This window comes from Rhineura floridana, chromosome 6 (assembly GCF_030035675.1).
Source record: "Rhineura floridana isolate rRhiFlo1 chromosome 6, rRhiFlo1.hap2, whole genome shotgun sequence".
In the NCBI taxonomy this organism is placed as follows: Eukaryota; Metazoa; Chordata; class Lepidosauria; order Squamata; family Rhineuridae; genus Rhineura; species Rhineura floridana.
Genome location: NC_084485.1, coordinates 91,675,849 through 91,694,086, shown reverse-complemented (window position 1 = coordinate 91,694,086; position 18,238 = coordinate 91,675,849). Strand labels below are relative to the sequence as shown.

General features: G+C 40.6%; 1 protein-coding gene across 3 annotated transcripts in view; it reads right to left on the bottom strand.

Annotated features, from left to right (window-relative positions):
- Positions 1-18,029, bottom strand: part of ZFYVE9 (zinc finger FYVE-type containing 9) — a 76,927-nt gene extending 58,898 nt beyond the window's left edge. The window contains exons 1-4 of one of the 3 annotated variants that reach the window (XM_061632989.1): positions 17,733-17,916; positions 5,118-5,222; positions 2,531-2,800; positions 92-196 (exon numbers count right to left, since the gene is read on the bottom strand). In XM_061632989.1, the coding sequence (XP_061488973.1) occupies positions 92-161 (70 nt within the window). In that variant the 5' untranslated portion in view covers positions 162-196; positions 2,531-2,800; positions 5,118-5,222; positions 17,733-17,916. The other 2 variants (XM_061632990.1, XM_061632987.1) reach the window with 2 other exon arrangements.
- Positions 18,030-18,238: the final 209 nt, after the last annotated feature.

Sequence of the window (18,238 nt, the reverse complement as noted above, 5' to 3'; positions counted from 1 at the left end):
AGTTACATTGGAACAGGAAATACAGACAAATACAACCAGAGTCACAGGTCCAGATATCCATTGGTATCTTCAGTCCTGACAAATTACTCACCTTCATTTTGTTCAAGTTCATCTAAAACCTTATCAAGGTTATAAGCCTCTGCCTGGAAATAGTTCTCCATTTGTCAGGAAATGCCACCCAGCTCCTTGTCTGAACCTGTCAAGCAGACAGCCAGTTATGAACTTCTAGCAATATTCCAATGTCTCAGCACATGATTTAGAGATTATTACCAAGCTTAAAATATAAGCCAGTATTTCCTATAAAATAGGAACAGACAGGCAGGCAGAAGTGCTACTGGTAAGATCCCTGCCACCAGCAGCCATAAAAAAGTACAAAAACAGGGTGTTCTGGTGGTGGGCAGGGTGGGATGGCTAAGCCAACCCAAGATCTGCTAGATCCTGAGGTAGACTCATTGTGATGGCATCAGGCCTGGTCCAGGCCCAAACTGCCTGCCTCTTCCCACCTTCTGCACCAGTTTACATCTGCAGCATGGCTGGGGATACAGCAGTTGCCCCACCATTCTATTAAACCCTGCTGAGCACAGCCAAGGTTAGGATTTTAGCCTGTTATTTTAAAATATTTTGATGCAAAGGACTTTTTTGAAAGAATGGTAGAATTCAAGGGATAACTTCTGAAGCGGGCAACCTGTGCCCCACATGATTCAGAATCCTGGAACATCAGGCTCTAAATGGCACAGGGAGCCTTAATTGCACAGGAAACCTGCTGCTGAAGTGATCCTCCAACTCATGGAGGGCAACAAGTAGATGGAGCTACTCATCCTTTATCTCCTCCTCTGCATAATGGATTTAGAACACCTGAACAGAGCTATTGCGCAACTGTAATAATTTCAATATATTCCAAAGTATGTAATCATTACAACACACAAAGTACAATCTAGACAAATTTAATTGTGACTAGTTCTCAATGAAATAAGAACATAAGAAGAGCCTGCTGGATCAGGCCAGTGGCCCATCTAGTCCAGCATCCTGTTCTCACAGTGGCCAACCAGGTGCCTGGGGGAAGCCCGCAAGCAGGACCCGAGTGCAAGAACACTCTCCCCTCCTGAGGCTTCCGGCAACTGGTTTTCAGAAGCATGCTGCCTCTGACTAGGGTGGCACAGCACAGCCATCATGGCTAGTAGCCATTGATAGCCCTGTCCTCCATGAATTTGTCTAATCTTCTTTTAAAGCCATCCAAGCTGGTGGCCATTACGGCATCTTGTGGGAGCAAATTCCATAGTTTAACTATGCGCTGAGTAAAGAAGTACTTCCTTTTGTCTGTCCTGAATCTTCCAACATTCAGCTTCTTTGAATGTCCACGAGTTCTAGTATTATGAGAGGGAGAAGAACTTTTCTCTATCCACTTTCTCAATGCCATGCATAATTTTATACACTTCTATCATGTCTCCTCTGACCCGCCTTTTCTCTAAACTAAATCAACAGGACTACAAAGTCATGGCTAACTAAGTTATCAGATTAGGAAAAATAATCAGCCTTCCAACCCCACATACTGCCCAAAATCTATGTTTGACCAAGAATGCCATCAGTCATCCATGTATCAAATTTGAACTTCAAGAACACACTGAGAAATATGACATCCTATTGCCTAGAAAATATCTCCTGGAAGATTCCCCAGTGCCCGAGTATTTTTACAAAACCTTTTTATACAGGAAAGTTTTCAATGGGTGGAGCAATAATTACATATGGTGGTAGATCTGGCTGGTTAGCAATCTTCACTTATTTTATTTATTTATTTATTATTTGATTTATATCCCGCCCTTCCTCCCAGCAGGACTTATATATGTCCTTTCTTTTCCACAGCACATTTAATAATCCCATGAGACAAAGCTAGACTGAAAAACATAGACTTGTCCAAGGCTATCCTGTGAGCTTTAATGCAGAATAAGAGAATGGGCTCCCAATCATTTCATTCCAATAAGTTATATAATGGACATTTCTAAAGAATACCCCTAATAATTCAGTAATATTTTATCCACTGATTCTTTTTATTCTTGAATCTGCAGTACCTATACCAGGTGTGGGGAACCTTTTGCCTTCCAGATGTTTTTGACCTACAACTCCCATCAACCCCAGCAAGCATGGCCAATGACAAGGGATGATGGGAGTTTTAGTTCAGCAACATCTGCAGAGCCAAAGGTTCCTTACGCTTCATCTACAGAATCTAACCTAGATTAATGCATGGCAGAAAGCAATATTAGCCATGCCTAACTTTTGCTAACCACATGATTTCCGATGAACTAGAACAACTAAAAACAACATTAGCTGAGGAAATAGTAATAATTCACATTAAAGCTGCACTCTCTCAAATGTAATGTGACTGATGTAGCTTTCTCAAGATCAAGTACTTTATAAAAATTACAAAAGATATTTGAAAATTTTATATTAAACAATGCTTTCTATGTAGTGAAGAAAATTTTGAACAACACAGAAACTCAAAATGAACACTGCAGCGATAAGGTCTAGTACACACAATTGATCCGTTCCTGCAGACAGTGAATGGGTCAACCATTTCATCAGAAGCAGAGCCTGCAATGTTTCATGCCATCATTCAAATCAATCTTGAAGTAGTTGATAGTGTTCAAAACTGTGAGCCTTGCTTGTGGTCAATAAGTGACACAATTCATTTGTTAGACATATGCAGCTGCCACAAGTAAAAAAAAAAAACTGCTGCAAGCAAGCCTCTCACGCCGCTTTCTAAAGCTTTCTCTCTGTCTAATACACAAGCTTCTTATGAGCATTCCTGTTGGAGAAAACAAGAAAATAGGCAACCAAACAGTGTGGAATAAAGATCTTAGGAAAACTGCCTAATTCCATAGTGTAAAGAATAGAAAGCCAAATTTGGCTTTTTAAGTTTATTTCAGTTAGCAAGCCAAGACATTAATAAATACATATTATTTACAGAATCTATTTCCTACAAAATCACAGCTGAAAACAGTTACATTTACAGTTAACACTTACATTTTCATACAAGCAACACAAAACACTAAACTCTAAATAAAAATGTACGGGATTCTAATGCAGAACACTACTACATTTGGATTACTTTTTGGTTTTTACTAAAAAGTATCCTTAAAAGTAATCAGCAACAAATGCAAACAATATAAAGATGCTTCCTACCTCATGTGACAATGACTAAAATATTGATCACTTAATTGGGGTTCAGTTTTTCTCCTCACTTCCAGTTTTAAAGGATAACACGACAGCTTTTTCAGGAGGCAACCTGAGGCCTACTGATCGTATAGTTTCTGAGCAATGCTTTGTTTACAACTAGAAAATAAATACAACTATAGTAGGGAAGAACATCCACTAATGTAAAAATGATAGAATGGATGCCAGGAAAACTTTGGTAGCATTTCCTATTTCATGACTCTTGGCCCAAACAAAGACCACTGCCACAAAAGGCCTTGCATTGAAACTGCTTAACAAAAATAAGCAGGGTTGATCACTTCAGAAATAGGACCGAGATGCTCTGCAAGTCATCTTATCCTATTGTAAATTACAATATCCATGGGCCTGATCTAGCCTCTCCTTGCTTAAAGTATTGCAGGGATGAAGTGGTCAGTGGTAAGAAACTTCCAAACACAGAGCAGCATACATGGGAGGGAGAAGGGAGGATGAAGTGGAAAACTGGATAATTTTCCAAGATTCACTTATTTTTATTTTGTTAATATTTATATACTACTTTACATAAAAAATATCCAAAGCAATTCACAATAAACTCTAAATCAATAATTCATTTTAAAAAAATAATTAAAATGCAGTACCCACAACAGATAAATGATGGCATGTGCCACACCAATATTACTGTGAGGTCAGTGGACCATATTTTCAGGAATGCTTAAAGTTCAACTTATATAGTCAAAAAAGCAAGCTACCTGAGCAAATTGTCCTTAGTATTTACTGTACTGACCTCTTTTACTTTCATGTTCTCAATGCTGAAACAAACTGTCTAAAAATTAATGCACGTAGGAGAGAAGAGCCAGTGTGGTGTAGTGGTTACAGTGTCAGACTACAACCTGGGAGACCAGGGTTCGAATCCCCACACAGCCATGAAGCTCACTGGGTGAGCTTGGGCCAGTCACTGCCTCTCAGCCTCAGAGGAAGGCAATGGTAAACCCCCTCTGAATACCGCTTAACATGAAAGTCAATCGACTTGAAGGCAGCCCATATCCATTTTGGCAAAAGTATAATTTAAAAATAATGCAGGAAGCACTAAAGAGGATTTTCAAACAAAGACCCAGGGATTTTAGTTCACAATCTTTCAAAACAGGGATAGGAAACCTGTGGCCCTCCAGATGTTGTTGGACACCCATCAGCCCCAGCCTGCATGGCCAGTGGTCAGGGATGACAGAAATAACAGTATCTGGAGGGCCATAGGTTCCCTGCCTCTGTTGTAAACAAAATACCCTTGCACATCAACCATATCCATTTAATTGTTACTAGAAATAAGACTAATTCATAACCATTATTGCAAACCTAATCAGAAGACTTCCAGGGTGAAAAGTGTTAAATGTGTTTTGCTGTTTTGTTGCCTGTCGCCTTTGGGAGAAGGCAGCACAGAAACTCAATAAATAATTAAATTTCTGAACAATTAAACAAAAATACACCTTGCTATGCTTTCTTCTTGTTTCAGATTCCAACCACCTTCAGTGATTGACAGAATGGTTACAAAACACAACACATCATCTTAAGATCCCTCGGGACTTTTTCCAGCTTCCAGCAGTGCTGGGGCTTGCTTGGAGTTTGTTTCAAACAATTTGCTCCTCAGCAGAAGGAGAAGCCAAAGTCTACTAGAGATTCAACAGTTCCTTGAGATAGCTTTGTGTAGCAGCTATGACTTTGTCTCTCCTCAGCACAGTTTAAAGGGGGGGAGATTTCAAGCTGACAACTGCAATCCCATACTTACCTGGAAGTAAGTACTACTGAACTCAGTGAGGATTACTTTTGAGTAGACCTGCACAGGATTGCAGTACAAGAAACATCCCAAGATGTAAACATAAAGGCTATCTCTTAATTCAAATATGCCAAATGTGCAATGCCTTTTGCCATCCTCTTACCTTTTTCTCCTATTCACACATTAAGAAACGAATGAGCCAATGTCTATCCATGATATACACTGCACGATCAACTAGTGGAATTGAATCTGTATGTTCTGCTTGATCCTAAAAATGAAACAAATACCACATTAGATTTCCTAACACTGCTATTAGTTATGTATGTAGTTTTAATAAACTCTAGCAATTTTCAGCCTGCCTCATATTGAAATCCAAGATAGGATAAGATTTTTCCCCTTCTTAAAGCTGTTAAAGGTATGATAGCATACCTTTCTATCCACTACATTTAAGTAGCCACCAAAGCAAGTCCAAAGAAAAGATAATTCACTGTTTCCAACACAGACTGCATCTTGACGAGTTACACAAAAGAACCACCAAGTATATTTTTTTCAGTACACACGGATACAGTCTAGACCAAGGATTCCCATAATGTAGTATGTGGCCCACAAGTTTCATTCAGTGGTCTGAGGCCTGTTCACATTAAATATTCATACTGATTTTTTTTTTGCTTCTTTTATTTCTTATATATTATTTTATTGTATTACAATTTGAATTGTATGGAATGCAAATGGTAATACATTAAAATACAACATAAGAAATAAAAGAAGCAATAAAAATATACTAACATCATCTAGCACAGTGCATTATAATTGCTACAACGGATAGAAGTGCTCCTCCAATGAAGAGAGGGGGAGGGAGGCAGAGAGAAAGTATGTATGTATACATGCGTACATGCATGTATTAGGACTGTAAAACTTAATTATCTTTGAGTTTAAAAAATAAGGGACACCTTTTAAAAAAACTTTAATGCTTATACTTACTTACAAAAATAGCAGGTGGTAGGTGCCAACTCAGAAGAGGCATTCCCCTTCTCTCAATACAGGAGAGAATACCTCTTAAGAAGGTACCTGCCAAAACCAGTGCCTGTATTATCTAAAAACAAAGAAAGAATGCTTTTCTTAAAAAAAAATTTTTTTTACTAATATGCAACTTTATGTGTATTTAATCAATACACAAAACATAATTAGTTATGCCTTAACTGTGAAGAAAACGCACTCTTCCTTCTCAAGAGAAACTTCTCAGAAACTTTGTATAATTTCTTGCTAAAAGAGCAGTTGTGTGCAAGGAAAAAATTAAGATGTTAGTTAACAACTTGGGGGGGGTTATAATGGAACCATCAACATGAAATGGAAAGATATCCAACGTGTAACAATATATTAGGACAGCAGATAAAGAAAATCTACTGCCTAAGAAAGCATTGTCTTTTTAAAAAAAAATTAGCAGGAGCCATGAGAAATTCCTTTCTGGACATAAAATCTATGAATGAACCCAAACATTTCTACAGAGGAATGAAGGCTTTATCATGCAGACATGGAAAGTCACCTAGAGAGGTATTTTATACAATGCCCTTTTTCAAAAAAAGGACTAGGTTGAGGCAGGTGTTGGAACAAAAAAGGGATTCTTGCTACAGAAACACTCCCATCCAGCAGTTCCTTGTGGATACAGGAGCCCTGACGGAGCTGCCAATACATCTAAGAGCCAGGAGTGCCTTTTATCATCTTCAGCTTGTAAGACAACTACAGCTGTTTCTGGGTGAGGAGAGACTCACTACTGTTATCTATGCACCGGTAATTTCCAAAGGGGATGACTGCAGTGACCTCCATGTGGGGCTGTCCTGGAGGTTGGCCTGGAAAATGCAGCAGTTCGACTGCTCACTAGAACTGAACACCGCCATCATGTTACACCACAAACAATGTCTTCAATACCCATCTCACCAAGACAGCTCAGAAGATACCATGGTCAATGGTATCAAAAGCTACTGAGAGATCAAGTAAGAATAACAGGGTTGCACTCTCCCATCCTTCTCCCGATAAAGGTGATCTATTAGGGCAATCAAGGGCGATTCAGTCCCATAAGCAGGCCTGAACCCAAATTGGAATGAGTCTAGATCATCTGTTTCATCCAAGGGCCTTGCAATTGTGCCACAACCCTCTTGATCACTTTCCCTAAAAAGGGGGTATTTGCAACCGGACAGTAATTATCACAAGCCAATGGGTCCAGGGTGGGCTTTTTCAAGAGCAGCTGAACCACCACCTCTTTCAGGGCAGCTGGTCCGCTCCCTCCCGCAAAGACACATTGACCACACCCTGAATCCATTCGGTCATGCAAGCTTTAATAAGCCAAGATAGGCAAGGGTTGAGAGGGCATGCTGTTGGTCGCATTGTCTCAAGCACCTTGTCCAAGTCATCAGGCCACATCAACTGAAACTGATCCCAAGAAATTGCAGCAGATATTGCACTGGACACCTCATGTCACCCTCCTGTCCACTCTAAATGTGGACAGGGTGTCAAGATGGCTATGGAGGTGAGCAACTTTGTCCTTGAAGTGCCTTGTAAATAGTAGGATTCTGAAGGGTCTAAAACATCATTTCCTGGAGCAGATGTTAACAGACCCCAGACAATACAAAAAAGCTCCACTAGATGGCTACTTGAGGATGCAATGGTGGCAGAAAAGTGGGCCTTCGTTGCCACCCTCATTGCCATACAATAGGCACAGTTGTGTTATTTGACTCATGCTTGGTCAGCCTTATAGCACATCTTTCACCACTACCACTCTAGCCATCATCCAGCCTATTTCATTACCCCTAGTTCATTGGTGTACCAAGGTGCACAGCAGGCTCCACAACGCCAGGGAAGTCACTCAGAGGCAACCATGTGAAATACTGTCAGCGTGTCTCATTGTTTCACAGAATGACAAGCTTCAACTTTAAGAGTCACCTGCTCTATCTACTGGAAACCTTCCCTCCCCCAACAGCCTTCAGGAATCCATAGGATTCTGTTTGTTTCTGGGAGCGGACCATCTTAGTCTGTCCACCACCACTCATGGAAGGATAGGGGCCATAAGTCCAAACTTCACCAGGAAGTGATCCGACCATAACAACAGGGTGACATCCACCACCACCACCACCCATTTTGAGACCATCCCTTCCTCAGAGGGTGTGCTCTGCCCTATGTGTCAGACTGGTGACAACTTGAGACAGTCCCATGATTGTTATGGAGGCCGTGAAGTCCTGAGCTGGAACACTAGAGGCAGCCTCAACATGGATATTGAAATCACCAAGGACTATCGTTCTGGGCTCCTCCAACACCACAGCCGAGACAGCCTCTTCCAGCTCAGTCAGAGAAGCTGATGGGCAGCAGGGTGGATGGTACACCAGCAGCAACCTTATTTTACTGTGTCCTTGGTCTGACACCAGGTGCAGGTCCTCACAGCCAGCTGCAAAACAGAGTGGTTTCCTGGTGAGAGAGATGGAAATTCTTTGGACCACAGCAACTGTTCCCCCTCATCCCTGTAGCCTGTGCTTATGCTGCGCCAAGTATCCAGGTGGGTAAAGCTGGGTCTGATCAACTCCTTCCAGCTCACCCACCTAGGTCTCGGTAATACACACCAGATCACCACTCATCCACAATCAAATCCTGGATGAGTGTGGTCTTATTGTATACTGATCTGGTGTTAAACAACAGCACACACAGGCCAGTAGGCACAATTATTATTTATTATTATTATTTATTAGATTTGTTAGACGCCCATCTGGCAGAGATCAGTCTGCCACTCTGGGCAATGTACAACAAAAACACAAATACAATCCATATAAAAACATAGACAGAAAACATTAAAAGATTAAACAGTTTAAAAAAACCTAGAATTGCACTCTGACAGCCTAACCCCCCTCCCATGCCTGGTTAAAGAGCCAGGTCTTCAAGGCCCGTTGAAAACACAGCAGGGAGGGGGCCTGGCGGAGGTCAGTTGGCAAGGAGTTCCAAAGTGAGGGGGCTACGACTGAGAAAGCTCTTGACCTGGTCCTCACCAATCTAGCTGCTTTTATGGGGGGAATGAGGAGTAGATCATTCGTGGACAACCTTGTTAGCTAGCGCCCTTGGTGAGAGTGAAGGCATCCCTTTAGGTAGAGTGGGCCAGCTTCAACAGACTAGCAACCAGGAACCCATTCATGGAAAGAGTGGGAGCAAGGAACAATAGATAGCCTTGCACTCATCTTCCACAGTAGTCTTATCATCTGCCCTTGGCTATACTTCCCTCTAGCCATTATCACTGAAACTGGGATGACAGCACCCTTGTCCCACCTTCCCAAGACTTTTCCTAAACACATGATAAAAACATTTGTTTTTCCTATCCCTAATTCCATTGCCCCTATAGATTTTTGTCACAATTCTTTCCCTGATCAATAATTACGTAGGCCAAATGTGATATGGGGAAGATTAGATGAGAGCATGAACAGAACAAACTATGTATGCAGTTTTATAGAAAGTGGTGGATGGTATGCATAAAAGCAGATAAGAGGAATACTGTATATATTTCATGGTGAATAGACATTTTACTGGAAGGCTGTCTGGAGGAATGGTGTATTTTGGTGCTTAAATGTGCAGCAAACACATTCATAAAACATTTCTTCTCCTGAAGATCACTCATGGCCCAGCAGTCCCATGAGCCAGAGGTATGCCAAGGATGCATAATATCCAGCAAAGGGCCTGGCAGCAGTACTACAACAAGGAGTTGACAAGATAAACAGCACTAAGTAATCAGAATTACATCTTCAATCTCAATTTCATGATAGGAAGGACAGGAGGGTGTTGTATGAGGACAGTGAGCTGCAGAATAATTCAGCTTTACGCATTTTAGTATGTTGCTGTGAACAGTCATGCAAATATAAGGCAACATAGTATCTAAACAGGCTTTCATCTCACTGATCCTACATAGTAATTTTATACCAAACTATGCACAAATGGCTAAGTGAACACAGCTAGTATTGAGTTCAAAGCAAAATTTTGACATAGCAAAGTAAAATCAGAAAATATGAAAGTGTTTCTAACAGGGAAATGTCATTCATGGCTAAAACAGCTATTAGGAGATTTGGACAGCACTTGCTGCCGTTTACATGGAACCTTATGTATTCTTACATTTACAATATTACAGAGGCTTCTGACAGACTACTACAGATTTTTTAAAACAGTCCCTTTAACATCTATAGAATGTATATATTTGAATACTGTATATTACAACAGAACACAACCAATTCACAGCTTCACTTCATATATTTATATATATTATAACGATTTAGAGGATATTCTATGGTAACCTACATTAACTTAAAATGTAATCATCTGTATACAACTTTAAAAGGTGCATTGATACCTTTTTGTTATTGTTATGGGCCTTCAAGTCGATTACGACTTATGGCGACCCTATGAATCAGCGACCTCCAAGAGCATCTGTCATGAACCACCCTGTTCAGATCTTGTAAGTTCAGGCCTGCGGCTTCCTTTATGGAATCAATCCATCTCTTGTTTGGCCTTCCTCTTTTTCTGCTCCCTTCTGTTTTTCCCAGCATTATTGTCTTTTCTAGTGAATCACGTCTTCTCATTATGTGTCTAAAGTATTGATACCTTAAACATGCTTTTTTATTATAGAACACTCAAGAAACACTGGCTCAAATGAAGTCTACGTTCAATATCATCACCTGATGGTAAATGCCTCTCTGTAGTCATCAGTGCATGTGGGAACATAAGAGACTCTGGTTACCCATCTGCCATTCCAGTGACAAAACAAAAGTTGTTGTGCTTGAGACATACATTTAACCCTTGCTCTTTTTACTGGCACAGATATGCGCTAATACTATTGAAGGTAAAGGACCACAAAAAAGAAAATCTAAGAAGTCACATCAGTTTGCAAACAGAAAAAAATAGCTTAAAAACTAAATAGGAATGCCTATGTTAGTTCATAAGTACCAGCCGCAATACAAAGAGCACTTTTAGGCCAGTTGTTTCTCTCATCTGAAACAAATGTGACAGACAACTGTGTAAGATGAACCGGTGTGGATTTCTCCTCTTCCCCCCCCCCATACATACTATGCAAATTTTGCAGCATGAGCTTCTGTTTGCCTCAGGTGCACTCACTGAGAAGCAGATATAAGGGTCAGCTTTCTTGACATCTGCACCCAAGACAAAAAACACACGGCCTTGCATTACATTTCTGGATACATGCTTTTCTCCCCAGGACAGGAACTAATCTCTGTGTTTAATAAAGAAATTTGTAAGGTAGTAGTACAATTTCACCATAGGAACTAAAACAAAACTTGCACTCTACTTCTGAGTTCATTAGCATGAAGGGGAGAGATAGTGAAGGTTTGGTTAAAGAAAAATTAAAATGGGAGAAAATTGAGGGTCTCTATATGAGGCTCAGTTTCCACAGCTATCACAAAAGACAACCGCAACCAAAATGCAGAGGCTGAACTTTCTGAAGCCAGATGCCATTGCACAACGTCTGGGTTACCAGCTACGGTTGTCTTTAAGAGCTTGAAAGCAACGCATTCCTTTTTCTACCAAAGCTCTCAACAGAAATTCTTACCTATTACTTAAAATAGGATTAGCCTACAAGTACTGAATCCTGGACATGCAATAGGACTGCTGTCCTACATACTGGTATGCAACTCCCATTGACAGGAACTTGCTAAGCTTGTTTACATTTGGGATCTTGGTTCTGTAAAAGCTATTTTTGTTGAATCAAAAACATTCAATATGTTCTGTCTGGAAAGACTATTTGCACAACCTTCTTTGTAAGTCATTGCATGGGACACTGAGATTACAATTGTTGCACTTGCTTCCAGTTTGTTACTAAGTACAATTCCAACGACTGTTTATTACAATTAAGGCCCAAAAGGGCCCAGGTTATCTAAGGATCACCTCCTCCCATTTGAGCAGTCCTTCTCCCCAGGATCCACAGGAGAGACTCTTTCTTCATATTCCACCAGTGGAAGAAGGGTGTCTGGTTGGGATGTGGGAGATGGCCTTCTATAGGTGGCTATGGAAGTCCTTACTTAGGGGAGGTTTTTTTGACCCCAAGAATTTCCCAGTACCTGGTTATGCCACTTGTGTTGCGGAAGTGTTTGGCCTGTTCAGCTGATGAGTTTATTACAGCGACCCCCTTTTTTAAAGGTTATTTTATCTGCTATGATTTTCTCCAATCTTGTTTGTTAAAAACAAAAAACAAAATGATGTCAATTTTGTTTTTTGATGTCGAGAACATCATTTTCACAACAGAAGGGCAGGAAATAAATACTTTAAACAAATAAATAGGTCATATAACTTATGACTCAACTATTTTCCATGTATACGTATTATGATTGGTTATAATTATATATAATTTTATTTTAATTCACTGGAAGTAGCAGCTAAACCTGTATCTTTAGCTACATAGCTACTAGATTTTTGGCCCTTTGGATCTTCTAGTAGCCTTTAAAATACTGCACTGCAGCTCCATACAAATACTCTTTTACTGTACTTACTAGCTATATAAATATAACAAGGCACAGCAGTGTTAATAGCAGCTGCTGCACAAGCAGTAGATCTAGGAACTGTTAGCTACATTTATTCCTTAACAAAGCACTGAGACCCTTAAACCTGACACTATGAGATATTCTGTCAACTCAACTGCTCATAGCGTCAAACTGCTAGACTCTTAGGAGCGATAGCCAACTCAATCATACTCATAGACACTGAAATCAAAGGATATTACCCTTACATTTTACTTATCTCTGGTATAATACTGAAATTCCACAATTACTAGTGAAGCTATATATTCTGAAAACAGGACTAGCAAAACAGACTTAATTATTTGATGTTCTTCAGCATATTTCATATAGTATGGTAGACTTTAGATTGAAATATTTTAAAATGCATGAAAATAATTTTATAGTTATTTCCCTTTTCTATACTGTTTTTGTGTGACATTTTCTATGTATGTTCTTGTGTTCCATGTCTTGCAAACAACACGTCTGAGCAGTGCAAACACAAAAACACCTGTGACTGTAATATGTTTTAACTGTTTTTAATATCGAATTGGGACCTGCGAGTGAAGGGCAGGTAATAAAAACAGCAACAACAACTAAAAGATAGGAAGGGGGAAATGGGGGCATTGACAATCCATGAACAGGATCCAGCTCATTGAGAAGACACAATGCTGTGCATTCCCTTAACCCTGCCAAAAATTGTAAACACCTTCAATTTTTTCAAAATTTAGTCAAATGGATATATTGTAACAAAACCAACAGGGTCAGCAAAATACCAACTAATTTATTAGGATCAACTAATTGTGTTCACAATGCAATTCACAAGAGCTTTTGTAATTTTATCTGGAAACTAGAATCTGATGCTTATTACATTGTATATCATTCTTACACACAGTACTCTAGTATTATCGTTTACATAGTATAACCACAGCTCAGTAGTAGTGGCACATGCTTTGCATGCACAAGGCCTCCAGTTCAATTCCTGGCGTCTCCAGGTAGGGGTCAGAAAGATTCCTGCCAGAAACCCTGGAGAGCTGGTGCCATTGTTGACAATACTGAGCTTGGTCTGACTTGCTACAAGGCAGCTACATATATTCCTAACAACACATTCTAAACATATAATGATGGACACAATTAAATATTGGCTGGAATTCAAAGGGTTGTCTTTGCAACTAGTAAAGTCTTTTACATGGACATAGGGAAGAGGATAAAGACCTTTTACATGCTTTGTAGGGTTCCTTGATCTTTTAGGAAAAGCTTCTGGATATAGAGGGTGCAAGGACTGCAGCAGTAAGGTAGACTAGCTATAATATCTAAATTTAAATAGTAATATTTTGAACTATATTAAAGTTCACCAACATGCCATTAAACAAGAATATCCTCTTAAGGATTATCACTCCATCTAAAATATTTTTTTAGCTGCCTTGAGGGCCTTTTGGCCAAAAGGCGGGATAGAAATAAACAACAACAACAACAACAAATCTAAAAGAAATTACCTACTTAGGGTAGAATCCAGTTGGTGTTGTGTTACTGATGGAATACATCTGTCAGCAGAACAAGGAGAAAAGCAACTTTTTCCTCCTCTTGTAATCTCCCACAAATCTGCTCTGGAGAGTTTCCCCAACCCTCTGGTGCAGATTTTGGGAAGCGAGGCGGGGAGGGGAAGAATAACCCAAAACTGCCTGCCCTCTCATTCTATGTCAAATTCAGGACAGACAAAAGAAAGTACTTCTTCACACAGCATATAGTTAAACTATGGGATTCACTCCTACAAGAGACAGTCATGGCTGCCAGCTTGGATGGCTTTAACAGAGTTTGGGCAAATTCATGGAGGACAAGGTTGTTAGTAGCTACTAACCATGATGGCTATGTTCTGCCTCCACTATAGGAGGCAGTATGCTTATGAATACCAGATGCTGTGAACTGCAGGAAGGAGATAACTATTGCACTCAGGTTCTGCTTGTGGGCTTTCCACAGGTATCTGGCAGGAGACTGTGAGAACAGGATGCTGAAGTGGATGGGCCTCTGGCCTGAGCCAGCAAGCTCTTCTTATGGTCTTAGGATGGATGCCTTTCATCAGCAGAACACCGTTTGCTTCCATTTTTCTCATCCTCTTACTGAAGTTAACAAAAGAATTAAGCAACTACTGCTCATCTGGTATTCCAGTTCCCAAATTAAAAATTTGACTACATGCTCCAACAACCTTTGCACCAACTCCCAGGTCCCATTTAGCAATATGAAGTCACAGTTATCTGACACTTCTTTCAACACCTTCGTTTAGGTTGTAAATAGCCTGTGTGAGTATGAACTGCCTCCAAGCAACTAGGTGAGGATATTTAAAACAATTAAGTTATGGGTATGTGTGTTTTTACTTTACACCACAAATTACTAACATAAGTATACTGGGGCTAATGACCAAATAACTTGCAAGACTGCCTTTATACAGGTACTATGAAAAAACAGTGTACTAGATTCTATAGAACACTAATATCCATAACTTCATTTATACAATGGGGAAATAAAGTGATAATTTTAATACTGTGTGCAGGCTTCCCACGGGCATCTGGTTGGTCACTGTGAGAACGGGATGCAGGACTAAATACACCTTTGGCCTGATCCAGCAGACTCTTATGTTCTTATTAAAATAAGGCAGATTGGCCAAGTCATAACCTTCCAGGTCTAACAAGTAGTCCTATGCATATTTAACTAAAAGAAAATCCCACTATGTTTGATTAGGTTTATTCTCTAGTAAGTGTGCTTTAAGGCTACAGCCTAAGTAGATTAAACTTCTTCCTTAGTGGTTATTCAGAAAGATAACCTTTTATGCAGGACCATTCATAACTAAAGGGATACATATCATCCTCTATTTACTATTTCAGCTACCCTAATCCTACAATGCTGCTTTATCTACCTGCAATGTTGCTTTGAAATTTTCCAAAATGAATACTGTTAGTTATACTTGTTCCTAACAGTGACAAATTGGCACAAGTCTTAGCATAGACCTATAAACAATACGGTTGTAATAAGTTACATAAGTTGCCTGTTGACTTCAGCAGATATTTCTGCATCAATTTATAATTTTTCATCTAAAGATTCCAATAGACTCTTTCATTTTCAAACAAACAAGAACACTGACAGAATATAAATGCTACAACACAGGCTGAAAAACATCTGCTCAAACTATCAACTAAAACAGAGGTACCGCAACTAAGCAGCTCATCCTTTATGTACTAAGAGTTAATTTATTTGTTAAAAGAATGTATAATCTGCAAAAGTTGTATGTTAAATTATGTTCACTTAGATTTAGAGCCTCAGGGATGATGAAAGGATTAATATTTTAATATTTTACTTTTTTTAAAAAAAGAAAGGGCATAGATATTTGCAATCTTTAAATACAGATTAAAGGTAAAGTTCAGAGAAATTTTAGGCATGAGGCTAAATCAAAGGGCCTCATGGTCATTGGAGATTCCTTAATTGTGCCAGCATTTACCAAATGACAAAATCTAAGGTTTCTGTCTACTACGTTCAGTCATCTGCAAATAATTAGTACACTTTAGTCTGGTAAATCTTGGCCATTCAATTACACTGGTATTTAAAAGGAATGAAATATTAAATCCATTTCAGAAAAACAAACATTAATTGGCTGGGGCATCTGTGTACCTTTGCACTGCTAACCAATTAAAGTAGTTTTTATCTATTTTGTCTTGTGCAGGGTCAAACTCAGAGATCTAACAGTTTTCAGTACCATCCAAACCAGCACTCCACTTTCATACATGTTTGTTCAGGCTTTGATATTTTAAATAATAAAGAAGTTATCCCTTCAGATATCTACAATCTATAAATAATCAATCTGCTGTCCTTATAACCTCTAGTGTGACCTCCATGTTTCCCTTACTCACTCTACTAGACTCTTTGAAATTTTGCATTCATGTTAAGACACAAATTTATAGGAGATTCAGTCCTGAAAATTTGTATACATCCCAGAACATTCAAGTTTTGTGAACATTTCACACTTTGAACCTCACCTTATTAAAATATACTAATACACATATTCTGCAATTAAACATGTAAACTTCCATTTCAGCACATACAATTACTATTTGTCTGCATATATGCAAAATGCCTAAGCATTCAAATTTATCAAGATAATATCTATCAGCTATTCACATTACAAGACATACAATTCTTTCATTGCAAGCCATCATCTGGACCAATTTACCTACATCTATAGGACTTAAAATATCTCTTGAAAACCAAGATAGTCCATTTTATCACCAATATTAGCATCATTTAAGTAAGCATAACCACAAACATGAGTAAAAGTAACCTTGCCCCCTGATAAGTGCTCTAGTTTAGCAATAAGGTCACTTTCAAATTATTTAAACAGGGAACAGACTGCAACAAATTACGCCAGATACTTTAGACACAAAATACAGGACACCTTAACAGCAAACACCGTTCCCGTCAGATCCAGTATGAACTTTGGTTGTGAACAAATGGAGTTGCCAGTAAACCAGCAGGACAGGAAAGAAAGGGATGCGGGAATGCACAACTGCAAAAGCAAACAAGGAGTACAAAAAGGGATGCATATATCCTTTAGCGGGGAGCCTGCCAGTATTGGGAGAGAGGGGTTCCTACTAATTAACAGAAAGGGTATGAGAAGGTAACTGGTTGTTCTAAAAAGGGGTCTTGGTTTGTTGGAGGGGAGGGACGGGGGGGGAAGGGAGACTCTATAACAGAGAAGGCACAAACTCTTCGAGAAGGCTAACTGGCTGCCTTGAAGGCGAGAGGGCTATTCCAAATGTGGTATATGCCTTCAGAGCAAGTTAAACGAACAAGGAAACGGATAAGCCGGGACGAGAGGCTTGTGCCTATCTCTTTATTCCCAAGGTCCCAAGGATTTCATGATCCCTGATAACGAGGAAAGCTCATGTCCCTAAGAAAAGAGGTTATCCTCTGTGAGGGAAGCAGCTGCGAGCCTCAGGGCCAAATATGTCGCCCCTGTCTGCCGCGTCGGCAGCCCCTTTCCCTTTTTCAGATACCCTTTCCGAAGAAGCGAGAAGCATTCAGCCTCCTCTTCCCTCTCCTGGGGTCGTCGAGGCAGCCGCAGCAGCCCTAGTCCCCAAACCACCCCTCCCCCAAACAGAGGCGCCTCGCACCGCCCTGCAGGGGCCTGGGAAGAGGATGCCCCGGCCTTAGCGGCCCGACCGAGAGCGAGCGAAGGCAGCTAAACGTGAGGCCAGCGGCTCACTCACCTCGGTAGGCGGCAGCGGACGCCGCCGGGCCTGCATGGCAAAGAGGCTCCCTTGGGTGTTGGACACTCCACTCCCGGGCAGGCCTCGAACGCAGCGAGCGTAAGAAAGGCCAGCACGGCGCCTGGCCGGCCTCTCGCTTGTCCGTCCGTTCCCGATAGCTAGGGCTGGTTGGTTCGCTCGCCTGCTTACTTACTCTGAGGCCGCCTCAGCTCCCGGCAACCAGCGCCCCCTGGACGACCCCAGAGGCATTGCACGGCAATGCGGCACAAGCGGGAAGCCTGGCCAGGCTCCTCAGGCCACCCTACGGCTGCGTGATAGAGTGATGCCGCGGGTAGGGTGGCGAAGGCCGTCTTCACTGTCTCTCCCTGCTCCCGAGGTGGGCTGCCTGCCTACGCGGCTAGAAACCAACGGTGAAATGTGCTAGGCGTCATTTGCCTGGGGAATTTCTAGCCAGGACCGCTGCAAAAACAGGGACGCAACCCTCTGGGAGGTGGAGACCCGAGAGG